Genomic DNA, 12,682 nt, shown 5'->3' on the forward strand with positions numbered 1-12,682 from the left:
GAAAAGTACAGGGACCTCTCTCCTCGCTCCAAGATCCTCAAATGCTGGAATGATCCCAGAGAGGTACTTCAGAAATGTCTCCTCCAATTGTAGGAATCACTGCCAATCTTAGAAGTCATGAGAGTAAGCACTCTCAAACTGGTCTGTGAACGTGTGATCTTCTCACCCAACAGTCTATGCCCTTGCCACCAAACAGCTGCTGATCCTTCCTGAGCTTATTCTGTATTGGGATTGTTGTTAGAAGATGAGGAAGGGAAAATGGCCTTCACTTTTGACTGATGAGCAGCAAACCTAGACAGAGTGGCCTACTCCTGGTGGCTCCCACTGCTCCTGCCTGCGTTGACTCTGGACATCTTCTGAGGCTGAGGGGGTGTCTGAGGAAGGCAAGTGGTGATTTGCAATCCACCCAGAATGGCTCATGAGAATGTAAAAAGAATTCTTAAGTATAGCTCAGATTGTCGGGCTCCTATCCAAAGAATGACTGGGGTACAATATTTTTACATAGGGGATTATAGAACAACAACAAAAAAATGGTATTGTACAGCTCAATGATGCTATGAGAACATTTATATCATGTTCTTTGCTGGTTCCCTTTAGACAAAAAACCCGGCTGGGTGACAGGACCATAATTCAGAGAAAAGTTTAAGAGTCTTCTCCTTTCAAGGATTATTATCAAGGACCACAAAACAGTCAGGTTTCTTCTCTGAGCAGGGTCAGAGTGAGGTCTTATTTTCCTCAACCAAGCCAAATTCCTTTCGGGAATTGTTTACTTAAATCAGTATCTTTCCCTGACTTACACAATATCAGATGTAACTAACACTGCTGTGAAATGAAGAGTAAGGTAGACTATGTTAAGCCTTTAGTTCAAGGCATAACTTAAAGTAGAAACTCAATCAAAATGTGATTCCCGATCTTTTCCTTTATATCCCCTCCCCAGAAAATCAGCTTACTCTCAGCCAAGGGCATACAAGGTTTCTAGTCGGTCAGCAACAGTGATCAGCATGTTCTTGTCCCATTCTTCCCTTGCCACAAAACACGGGAAACATCCTACACTGTACATGGAAAGCAGCAGAGACGAGCCTCCTGGGAGAGGAATTAAGTCTCACAGTGATGCTGCCACACACCATTTGTGGCACTAGAAATTTTGGCCCCCAAAGAAGGAGTACTGATAAACCATTGCCCCTCTGAGAAAAATGATGACTTCAGGTAGGAAAAAGAAGGATTTAGTCTCCTTCAGAAAAGACAGAGATAATAGAAAACAAGGCTGATACTTTCTGAGAGTGCCATAAATGTGCCACATCTCAAATGTGGCCATTCTAACAAGTAGTGGCAGGAATTGCAGGTAAGGAGAAGGTATGTTTGCCCTTTATCTGCTGTCTCTCAGGGAAGTGTTTAGGTGGAGCCAAGTGCCTCTGGGCAACTGAGTTCGAGGATGCACAACAAATTCCCATCAGCCTCTTGGACAATGTCACATACATAACAAGGGCAGCCTATTCATTTATAGTGGGCTTCCCTGCTGGTTCAGTGGTAAAGAATCCACCTGCAATGCAGGAGATGTACGAGGGCCAGGTTCGATCCCCGAGTGGGGAAGATCCCCTCGAGAAGGAAACGGTAACCCACTCCAGTACTCTTGCCTAGGAAATCCCACGGACAGAGAAGCCTGGTGGGCTAGAATCCATGGCGTCACAAGAGTCGGACACGACTTAGTGACTAAACCACAACCAAACTCATTCATTTATAAATTCATGGGTGAAAGTATATGTGTATAGAGTCTTGTCTTCTTTGCAGAGGCTAGGCCTTTGTGCTGGGCATAGGGGAAGAAAGAGTGAAATGGGGAAAACACTGGCTCCAGAAGCCTAGAGAAAGAGGTGTGCACAGGGGTGACGCCCTCCCGGCTAGGTCCATGACTGCTCGGGCCACAGTGCAGTGGGCACTCCAAGCTTTAGAGTCAGCCAGGATCTCAGTCAATGTTACTCCAAGCTGGACTGTCTTCAGTAAGTTCCCTGACCTCACTGAGCCTCAGTGTCCTTAGCTGTGCTGTAAAATCAGGACACCACCACTAATATAAAAGGATTGCTGTCCTGATTAAATGAGGCAGCATATATATAGTGATAATAATACAAGCATACGGGATGCTCAATAAATGTGAATTTTCTGTCTTCCCTTGACTGCTATACTCAAGAGGAGACATGCTGCTTTGCTTCTCATGTAAAATGAGAAACAGGAAGAGTTCCAGGTCAAAATCCATTATGGCTTATTCATGCCTCATTAGAAAAGACCCTGATGCTGGGAAAGATTGAAGGTGGGAGGAGAATAGGAAGACAGAGGATGAGATGGTTGGATGGTATCACCAACTCAATGGACATGAGTTTGAGCAAGTTTCAGGAGATGTTGAAGGAGAGGGAAGGAGGCCTGGCGTGCTACAGATCATGGGGTTGCAAAGAGCTGGACACGACTGAGTGACAAAACAACAACATGCCTAGAATATTCAGAAAAAATAAAAACAGATACATAGCCAGGGACTTCCTGGTCCCTGGTTGTTCACATCTGACTCTGTATAAGTCAGATGCTTTCCTCAGGAGGGAAAATAAAGGGAATGCTGAGCAGGAGAAAAATGAAGGCTTGATTTTAAACTTATTCTCTTCCCCCTACCCTTACCAAAGCTACCCAAGGGCCCTCTTTGGGGAATTCTGGGGAATGGCATGATGGTGATAGATTCAGTCAGTCCCAGTAACTGATGGTTTAGAGGATATTTCAGCTGAATTATTAGAATGATGGGTGAGATCTGTAAATTCACAGATGACAGAAAATATTTAGTGGTGAATAAAAATAGGAGAAAGTAAAAAATATAAATGTAAAAATAAATAAATAAATAATAGAAAAAGATGGCTTCCCTGTACACTCAGATGGTGAAGAATCTGCCTGCAATGCAGGAGACTTGGGTTCAACCCTGGGTTGGGAAGATCCCCTGGAGAAGGGAATGCCTACATATTCCGGTATTCTTGCCTGGAGAATTCCATGGACAAAGGAGCCTGGTGGGCTACAATCCATGGGGTTCCAGAGTTGGACCCTACTGAACGACTAACACACACACAAAATAGAAACTGTGGCTGTTTACCCAAAGGAGTTCAGGATCAGAGGTCCAATGTTAATGACATTCATGTCTGTGGTCTGAAAGGTGACATGACTGTGTTGCAGGTATGAGGGAGCATTTGTTCCCTCCCCTTCCCAACTCATGATCCCTCCCCTCAAATCCAGCACCATGTATGTGCCTGAGGGGGGTCTGGTGGCTGATGAAGTGTGGCACTAGGAATGGAGAAAAGCTATCTGACACCCCTGAAGCCTGTGCCTGGCACTGAATCCCTGACCTGTGCCCAATCAGGCATGTCATAGTAGGTCTGCAGGGTGTGGCTGCCAAGGTGCCTCCTCTTGGTCTAGACAAATAAGCAAGCACCTAGAAACTGGAGGATCTCTGGGTACTTACTGGCCATGTCCACTGCAGGGCGCACTTTCTGTTCATTGAGCAGCAGGTAGGTGCTGCTAGGGGAGTAACGGGTGGTGGACTGGGCATGGCTGCTGGAGCAGATCTGGGGCCAAGTCTGCGGCTGGGCATCTTGTTGGGTCTGCAGGACTTCTGTCTTCTTATCCCTCTTCAGCCTCTCCCTTAGGATACTAGGAAGTAAGAAAGACAGAGGAAAAGTGAAAGTCACCCAAACATCACAGTTATACTGATCTGGGGGCTTAGAGGAGAGGCCCCAGGAGTCGAGGAGATTGTTCCTTCAGAAAAGTCAAACAATCCATTCATATTTGGGGGTAGAGAGTTGAGAGGCAGGGAGAACAACAGTGTCCAGTGCCTTGGTCACAAACATCCTGAGAAAGAGAGAAGACCCGTCAGGCTCTTTAACACTTTGACAAGACACCCAAAGGCCCATAAGAGTTCAACACACCCTGAGACATAATCCATTAAATAGTATTTGTGGTGGCCCATTTAAAATTGGTTCCTGAGGCAATGCTCCCTTCTAGGTGTCTTGTAGTTTCCAGACCTCCTTGGGCTTCCCTGGTGCCTCAGTTGGGAAAAAACCTGCCTGCGATACGGGAGACCTGGGTTTGATTCCTGGGTTGGGGAGATCCCCTGGATGAAGGGAATGGCTACCCACTCCGTTATTCTGGCCTGGAGAATTCCATGGATAGAGGAGCCTGGCGGGCTACGGTCCACGAGGTCACAAAGGGTTGGACAGAGTCAGACACGACTGAGTGACTTCTACTTTCCCTAGTCATACATAATATAAATCTATGTCATATTTATAATATAAATCTTTTTTGTTTGAAAGAAATTTGTAGCCATTCAACATCTGCCAGCACTTGTTGGGTCACTCTTAAAGATTTCAGATATGATCTCACTCCAGCTTTTAAAGATCTAGGAGAGACTAGAGGTGATCCCTGGGAGGATGGGAGACTCCTAAGACTGGAGAGTTAGGCTAAATTACTACATTACTAAATGAGTGAATTAAGCTAAATTACTAAATTCTAATTACTAGTAAATTTAGTAGTAAATTACTAGTAAATTTAGTAAATTACTAATTCACTAAATGAGTGAATCTTGGAACCAGAAGAATAATAAACTAAAAAAACAGGAAATGAGACCACCTTGTCACTAAGGACACACAACGGTTTGATGGTATAATCAGCTGTTTGGTTTTCATGGGGTGAGAGAGCTGCTGCTCCACTGATCTTCTGGCCCTTGCTCCGGATTCCTGACTAGATTTTATCTTTCATAGCCCCTGAAAATTTTGAGTTACCTGAGTCTCTGCAGCACCTGTTCTCTTTGATTCTTCTTATTTACACAGTCATCTGAAAACCAAATTGAGAAAAGGAGTAGTCATACCTTAAACAGCTCTCATTTACCAAATACAAGCACACACTGGGTTCTCTCTCCGGGGTCAGAGACACATAGCTGCTTGATGCTCAAGTATAGGCTTCTCTGAATTTTCTCAGGAGACACTGGGTTGAGTGTTTAGACAGCATGTCTGACAAACTTTCCCGAACCCACCTCAAAGATCATCAGTCACCTCTACTTGCTCTGCCCTGAGTTAGAGCAAAAAGTTGAAAATGCCTCTTTTCTCACAGATCATGGGGTACTTGTCCAGCCGGCCTCTCGATCATCCCAGCCAGAGCCTCCCAGTCCTGCCATGGGGCGGGTTCCCAGTCCCATGTCTGTGGGTCCCATCAGTTTTCATGCAGAACCTGTCTCCACAGAGGTGACAGCCACCCTGTCCCACCTCTGCATCTGCCATCAGGAGACTGCACAATGGCCTCAAACCAGCTCTTACTATGTGCCCTCAGGTCTCTAGGCAATATTCTATATAACTGACTTCTGAAATAATAAATATTCCCACAAAAGGTACTTATACATTTAGTGCCTAAACCATTCCCAGGGACTTCCCTGGCAGTCCAGTGGTTAAGATTTCACCTTCCAATGCAGAGGGTACATGTTCGATCCATGGTCAGGGAACTAAGATCCCACATGCTTCATGATCAAAAAACCGACACATAAAAAAAAACCAGTATTCTAAACAGTTCCCAAATCAACACGATTCTCTTATCATTCTTTTCAAGTGCACTGATTAATATTGTTTATTTGATCCTAAGAAAAATCATGCAAGAGTTAGGGGCTTGTATTATTTGATCTAATTTTTTTAGGTGAGGAAACATATCAAAAGAAATATGAACATGTCCAGAACTAGTAATGAACACATATAGGCTAGAGTAGAAGTCTTTAGATTGCTAGTTTAGGACTCTTTTCACAGCAACCAACTGTCCCATTCCACCTCTCTTCCTACCAATTAGTTTCAGATACATGCTGTCACCCCCAGTGAGGCCTCCTGCTATAGTGGCCATACTTCAGGAGACACGGAGTAGCTGGTAATCATCATGGCATCCCCAACCCCGTGTGCCTCTCTGTTGCTTCTCACCAGCCAGCCCCGGCTCTGCCATGGCCCCAAGATGGTGATTACAGAACAGGACACCAGATTGAAATGTCACTTGTGAATGAGTGCAGGTCTGGGAGTGTGAATGGGGGAGGGACTAAGGGCCCTCCTGAGCCCTGGGGCTGGCTTACCTGTGTTGAACTTGCTGGCGAGGCTCTCTGCCAGCTGGCTGCCCTTGGCCAGCTGCTCACGGAAATGCTGTTCCGTGTTATAGTCAATCTTCCTACTGCTGAGGAGCTCTTCAAAGATCTTCACTGTGTTCTGAACATGTTGGATGAGAAGGAAAGAGACAGCCCTCCCAATCCTTATCTTTTCCCGCAGGTGGGTCAACTCTCGAGCCTGATCCTGGATCAAGGAATATTTCCTAAAGTGGGAAGTGGTAAGGATAGAAAGGGGTGACTGATAGATTATGGTGCTTCAGCAGAAGGTGCTCTGAGAATTTCACCAATAGAGTCCCCATTCGGAACTCTAGCTGGTGTTTAGTGACTGGAATGTGGTAAAGGGAATGAAGGAAGGAAAATAAGAGAGTGTCTCTGGGTAAAAGATTCCTTCTAAGATCATCTTTTCCCCTGCTCCCATACTTCTAAAAGTGGTTTTCTTTTCTAGTTCTACTTTGTTTATCCATTAATTAATTATTTGGAGTACAATCACTTTACAATGATGTGTTAGTTTCTGCTGTACAACAGGGTGAACCAGCTACGTGTATCATATGTCCCCTCCCTCCTGAACCTCCCCCCGCCCTTCTGGGTCATCACAGAGCGCTGAGCTGAGCGGCCTGCGCTAGACAGCAGCTTCCCCCTAGCACCCATCTTACACGTGGTGTAAATGCACATGTATATGCACATCCACGCATACGTCAGCGCTACTCACTCAATTCGTCCCGCCCTCTGCTTCCCACTCTGGGTCTACATGTCTGTTTTCTACATCTGCACCTTTATTCCTGCCCTGAAAATAGGTTCATCTGTACCATTTTTCTAGATTCCATATATGTGTGTTAATATACAATATTTTTCTCTTTCTGACTTATTTTACTCCGTATGACAGACTCTAGATCCATCCATATCACTAAAAATGACCTAATGTCATTCCTTTCTATGGCTGAGCAATATTCTACTGAATACATGTACCACATCTTTATTTATTCATCTGTCAGTGGACATTCAGGTTGCTTCCATGTCTTGGCTATTGTAAACAGTGCTGCAATGAACACTGGGGTACATGTGTCTTTTTGAGTTATGGTTTTCTCAGGGTATATGCCCAGTAGTGGGACTGCTGGGTCATATGGTAGTTTCATTTTTAGTTTTCTAAGGCACCTCCATATTGTTTCTCAATAGTGGCTGTATCAATTTACATTCCCATCAGTACTGCGAGAAGGTTTTCTTTTCTCCACACCCTCTCCAGCATTAACTGTTTGTAGATTTTTTCATGATGGCCACTCTGACCAGCGTGAGGTAATACCTTATTATAGCTTTGATTTACATTTCTCTAATAACGAGCAATGTTTAGCATCTTCTCATGTGTTTGTTGGCCATCTGTATGTCTTCTTTGGAGAAATGTCTAATTAGGTCTTCTGCCCATTTTTCAATGACATCATTGTCATCATGGAACTGCCAATTAAAACAAGAGCAAGCTACTACTAAATGCAAATCAAAACTATAAGAAGGTATCACCTACACTGGTCAGAGTGGCCATCATGAAAAAAAAATCTACAAAGAGTAAGCTATTACTAGGGGCTTCTCTGGTAGCTTAAGACAGTAAAGATTCCGCCTGCAATGTGGGAGACCTGGGTTTGATCCCTGGGTTGGGAAGATCCCCTGGAGAAGAGAATGGCTACCCACTCCAGTATTCTGGCCTGGAGAATTCCATGGACTATAAAGTTCATGAGGTCACAAAGAGTCAGACACGACTGAGCAGCTTTAACTTTCACTAAGCTATTACTATACATCTGTTAGAATGGTGACCATACAGAACACTGACAATCCTAAATGCTGGTGAGGATGTGAAGCAACAGATACTCTCATTTATAGCTGGTGGGAATGCAAAATGCTATTTATAGCTATTTTTGAAGATAGTTTGACAGTTTCTTACAAAATTAAACATATTCCTACATATGACCCAGTAACTGCATCTCTCACTGATTACCCAAATTAGATGAAAATTTATGTCCACATCAAAATCTGCACACAATGTTTACAGTAGCTTTATTCATAATTGAGAAAACTTGGAAGCAACCAAGATGTTCCTTAGTAGGTGAACAGATAAATAAACTGTGGTACATCCAGAAAATGGAATATTTTTTGGTTCTTAAAAGAAATGTGCAGTCAAGCTATTAAAAGACATGGAGGAATCTTAAGTGCATATTATTAAGTGAAAGAAGCCAGTCTGAAAAAGCTAGATAGCATATGATCACAACTATATGACCTTCTGGAAAAGCCAAAACTGTAGTGACAGTAAAAAGACCAGTGGCTGCCAGGGGTTAGAAAGCAGAGAAGGATGAGTAGGTGGAGCACAGAGTACTTTTAGGGCAGTGGACACTCATTCTATATGATACTGTATGATGGATGCATGTCATTATCCTTATGTCAAAACCCATGGAATGTACAAGACCAAGAATGAACCCGAACATAAACTACTGACTTTGAGTGATAGTGATTTTCATTGATTGCAACAAATGTCAACAAATACACCACTCTGGTACAGGATGTTGATACTAGGGGAAGAGGCTACACATGTGCAGGGACAAGGATAGGTAGATGGGGACTCTTTGTACTTTCCGCTCAATTTTGCTCTGAACTTCCTGTTCTAAAAACAAAGTCTATTTTTAAAAAATAATGATTGTGAGAATATAAAAATTTTAAATGCACTTGACAAAGTAGGTGGAGGCTTTGTGAACTGAGAGCCCAGCATTTTGATATTATTTCTGCCAAAGTCTACTGTGCAATTGCGATCAAGCAACTGTATCTTTGGGCCTTAGTGTTCTCAGTTATAAAATAATTCTCAAGTTATTTTAGCTCTAACATTATTCTCTGGGTCAGTGAAATTTAAGTGTTACATATTAACAGAGATTCAATGGCGTATGAAGCAAAACCTGAACCACCTTCAAAGCTGATCCTCAACCACTAAGCAAGTTAGTGATGATTTAGTATTTCAGTAACTGATGCTCACAGGTAATTATATAATAGATTAATTCTACACTAATGGAATGTCTTTGAAAAGTTTTAGGAAAAAGGCCATTAAAGACAGACTGATAAATCTAGTGATCAGGCCATTATTTGGCAATTTTGTAAGCTTATTTTTGAAATTGAGCTAATTACACTGTAGTGCATACAGAAGTGGAAATATAAGATTGTACTCATTGAAGTTATATAATGTCATAAACTGGTGGCACCTCAATAAAAAATAAGTTTAAAAAATTAAGCTTATACAAATTGCTATTCTAGAAACCAGGGATGTGAGCTTCTGAAGAGAATGTAGAGAATGAGCAGTAGAGATGGAGAAGCCTCTGTATAATTTTACCTCTTCAGCATGAATATGGGTCAACTTTTCACCATCAAAACATATGATGTAACAGGAGATTCTTATGTGTTCCCATCAATGCAGAAAAGAGACACCACTCACGTGACTGGAAGAGTTCCATGAGATCTCAAGGATCCATGAGATCATGTATTTGGTGTATGTATGTATTGTTAGGCTTCCCTGGTGGCTCAGTGGTAAAGAAACTGCCTACCAATGCAGGAGATGCAAGAGACTCAGGTTTGATCCCTGGGTCGGGAAGATCCCCTGGAGAAGGAAATGGCAACCCACTCTAGCACTCTTGCCTGGGAAATCCCATGGACGGAAGAGCCTGGTAGGCTACAGACCATGGGATCGCAAAAGAGTCAGACACAACTTGGCGACTAAACAACAACAACATGCATTGTTAATTAGAATAAAACCAAATTTCTCTGAATAATATAATTATAATAAAAATACTATAGACTTTTCTCTAAAGAATTTCCAGGCTGGTCTTAAGAGAAAGCCCTACAGTTAAGGTACATAGCTTGAATACAGACCCTGAAAGCTGCTATAATAGTCTCTGAAACAAAGAGTCTCTTACTCTCTGTAGGACATAGAGGAGAATCCAGCTTTCTCAGGCTGAGTCTTCTGCTCATTCACTCTCCTCTCAGAAGATCCCTTCTTCTCCAAGGGCTGATGCATCCTAGGCTTCAGTTGGAGCATTTTCTCACAAAAGAAACCTCTTGCTGCCTCCTTCAAAAGGAAAGAGAGAAGAAACGCATCTGGGTATCCACAATGACTAGCCTCTCCTCCACATCTACCTAGAGGAACCAAAACAAAATAATGCTTTAAAGAGGTTGAATTATAAGAAGGGTCCTCCAGGAGCATAAAAATCACAAGAGCAGAAGCTACAAGGAAGTAAACGATGAAACCTACAATGCGCTCCCTTGAAGGGTTCTTTATCAGCCACAAGAACCATGGTGATCCACTGGGATTGGGAAAAGATGCAGCAAGTGGGAGCAGATGCTGCTATAAGGAGGAAGAGGAGGGTTCAGAGAAATTTTAGCATTAAAAACAAGCAAACAATAAAGGAAACACATGAAAACAAGTGGGCTTTAAACTGGGCTAGAGGACAAGTATTTTTGATTCTTACAGTTGAGATAAAGTTCCCTGGGAGTGTCCCCTCAGAAACCAGAGCCTCTCTATCACCCCTAACTTCTGACAACTATGTAGGCAGAAACAAAGTTTGAGATGTCAGAGTTCAAATCTCAGTACTGGGACTTAACAATAGCACCATGATAAGGACTCAGAGTATCTGGTGGCAAATTGTAATCATACATAGAATGTGGAGGTAGCTATAAAACCCCAGGAAGCCTTGCCTCCTGATGGCCTGCCACACTCAACACAAGGCTGTTTCTCTCTGGATGTCTCTATCAATAAAGACCACTTCTCTCACTAGCCAGTTTTAATATCTGTGTATTCTTTTGCTGTGTATTTAATATCTGTGTATTCAACTAATCATGCTTGCCTCAGCTCAGTTGGGAAAGAATCTGCTTGCAATGCAGGAGACCCTGGTTCGATTCCGGGGTTGGGAAATTACACAAGCCATGTGGTGTGGCCTAAATAAATGAATATTTTTAAAAAAGAAAACACCAAACAATAATATTTTCTCAACACCTTTTCTTTTCTTGAAGATAGTTTCAATGAAAACAATTCTCGTGGCTTTTCTTAAATGAGTCTTTTAAGACTTCTAGTGATTCTTACCTTTTTTCTTTGGGAACTCTCCAGATTTTGCTTTTTAATATTCTTCTAAGAGCCTAGTAATCAAAAGCTGGAGTTTGTGTTCTGACTAATAAATTTAGCATAATAATTTTTCATTAATCATAATCTTTTTATTCCATAATTATTAATATATCCCCAAGCAAAGCAATGTTGGATTTCTTTCCCTTGAAGTAGGGATACATGTAGGGTGTTTCATTTAATAAGAAGTCAATTTTAACTTTCCAAACTATCATTCTCACCCAACTTTGCTATTTACAGATAATTATTTTTGCTTTAAAAAAAAAATCTGTATAACCATTATACTACTAATGTCTGTTCTCAATTGAATTCTGGATCTACAAGTTATTTTCCACTTTATCACAGCCCTTAAAATATTTTATCTCCTTTAATATAATTAGTGGATACTTTATGTTGGTGCTGATTTTAAAAATCTAACATATTTATTTATTCTTTCACTTTGGTCTTAATAGAGCTGCCTGGGCTGCCAAAAAGCCTATTGAAAATGGCCCTTGACAGAACCCAGTAAGATCTAGGCCATAGCAATTTGACTTGAGATGGTACAAACCAGGCTGGTACAGGTGTATGATAATGTACAATGTGCTGCTTTTCATTAGGAATCACTAATATTCTAGCATCAACATTAGAGGGTATTCGATGTGCAAAGTAGATCAAAAGATAAGAAATTCTCATGGTCCTCACTTCAACAGTTTAATTTACTCATCAGAAAGGAGATTCATAGCTATGAAACGGAAAGTGAAGTTGCTCAGTCATGTCCGACTCTTAGTGACCCCATGGACCGTAGCCTACCGGGCTCCTCAGTCCATGGAATTTTCCAGGTAAGAGTACTGGAGTGGATTGCCATTTCCTTCTCCAGGGGATCTTCCCAACCCAGGGGTCGAACCTGGATCTCCCACATTCCAGGCAGATGCTTTACCATCTGAGCCACCAGGGAAGCCCATGAAATGGAAAGTGGTGTTTTAACACCACAGACTAACACCACCTAGCATCTGTGTGACCGTGGTTCATTATAAGCAACCTTTGTTACTATTTTCTTTTTAGGGTGGGCAGTACTTATCTGTTTTTAAATTGATGTACAGTTGGCCACCTGATGCAAAGAGCAGACTCACTGGAAAAGACCTTGATGCTGGGAAAGACTAATGACAAAAGGAGGTGTGTGTTAGTTGCTCAGGTTATGTCTCACTCTTTGAGACCCTGTCAGGCTCCTCTGTCCATGGGATTCTCCAGGCAAGAATATTGGAATGGGTTGCCATTTCCTTCTTCAGGGGAACTTCCCAATCCAGAGATCAAACTCATGTCTCCTGCATTACAGGCAGACGCTTTTCAGTCGTGTCCGACTCTTTATGAGTCCATGAACTGTCGGCTACCAGGCTCCTCAGGAGACAATCCATGGAGTTCTT

At 42.4% G+C, this 12,682-nt stretch overlaps 1 protein-coding gene across 4 annotated transcripts in view; it reads right to left on the reverse strand.

The window, feature by feature from the left end:
• LOC110141139 (myomegalin) overlaps window positions 1–12,682 on the reverse strand; it is a 64,819-nt gene that overhangs the window by 4,653 nt on the left and 47,484 nt on the right. For all 4 annotated transcript variants that reach the window (XM_020899894.2, XM_020899892.2, XM_020899893.2 and 1 more), the window contains exons 2-5: window positions 10,084–10,235; window positions 6,119–6,351; window positions 4,800–4,851; window positions 3,485–3,672 (exon numbers count right to left, since the gene is read on the reverse strand). In XM_020899894.2, coding sequence (XP_020755553.2) covers window positions 3,485–3,672; window positions 4,800–4,851; window positions 6,119–6,351; window positions 10,084–10,205 — 595 coding nt within the window. In that variant the 5' untranslated portion in view covers window positions 10,206–10,235. The remainder of the gene's footprint in view (window positions 1–3,484; window positions 3,673–4,799; window positions 4,852–6,118; window positions 6,352–10,083; window positions 10,236–12,682) is intronic.

Source organism: Odocoileus virginianus, chromosome 5 (assembly GCF_023699985.2).
Source record: "Odocoileus virginianus isolate 20LAN1187 ecotype Illinois chromosome 5, Ovbor_1.2, whole genome shotgun sequence".
In the NCBI taxonomy this organism is placed as follows: Eukaryota; Metazoa; Chordata; class Mammalia; order Artiodactyla; family Cervidae; genus Odocoileus; species Odocoileus virginianus.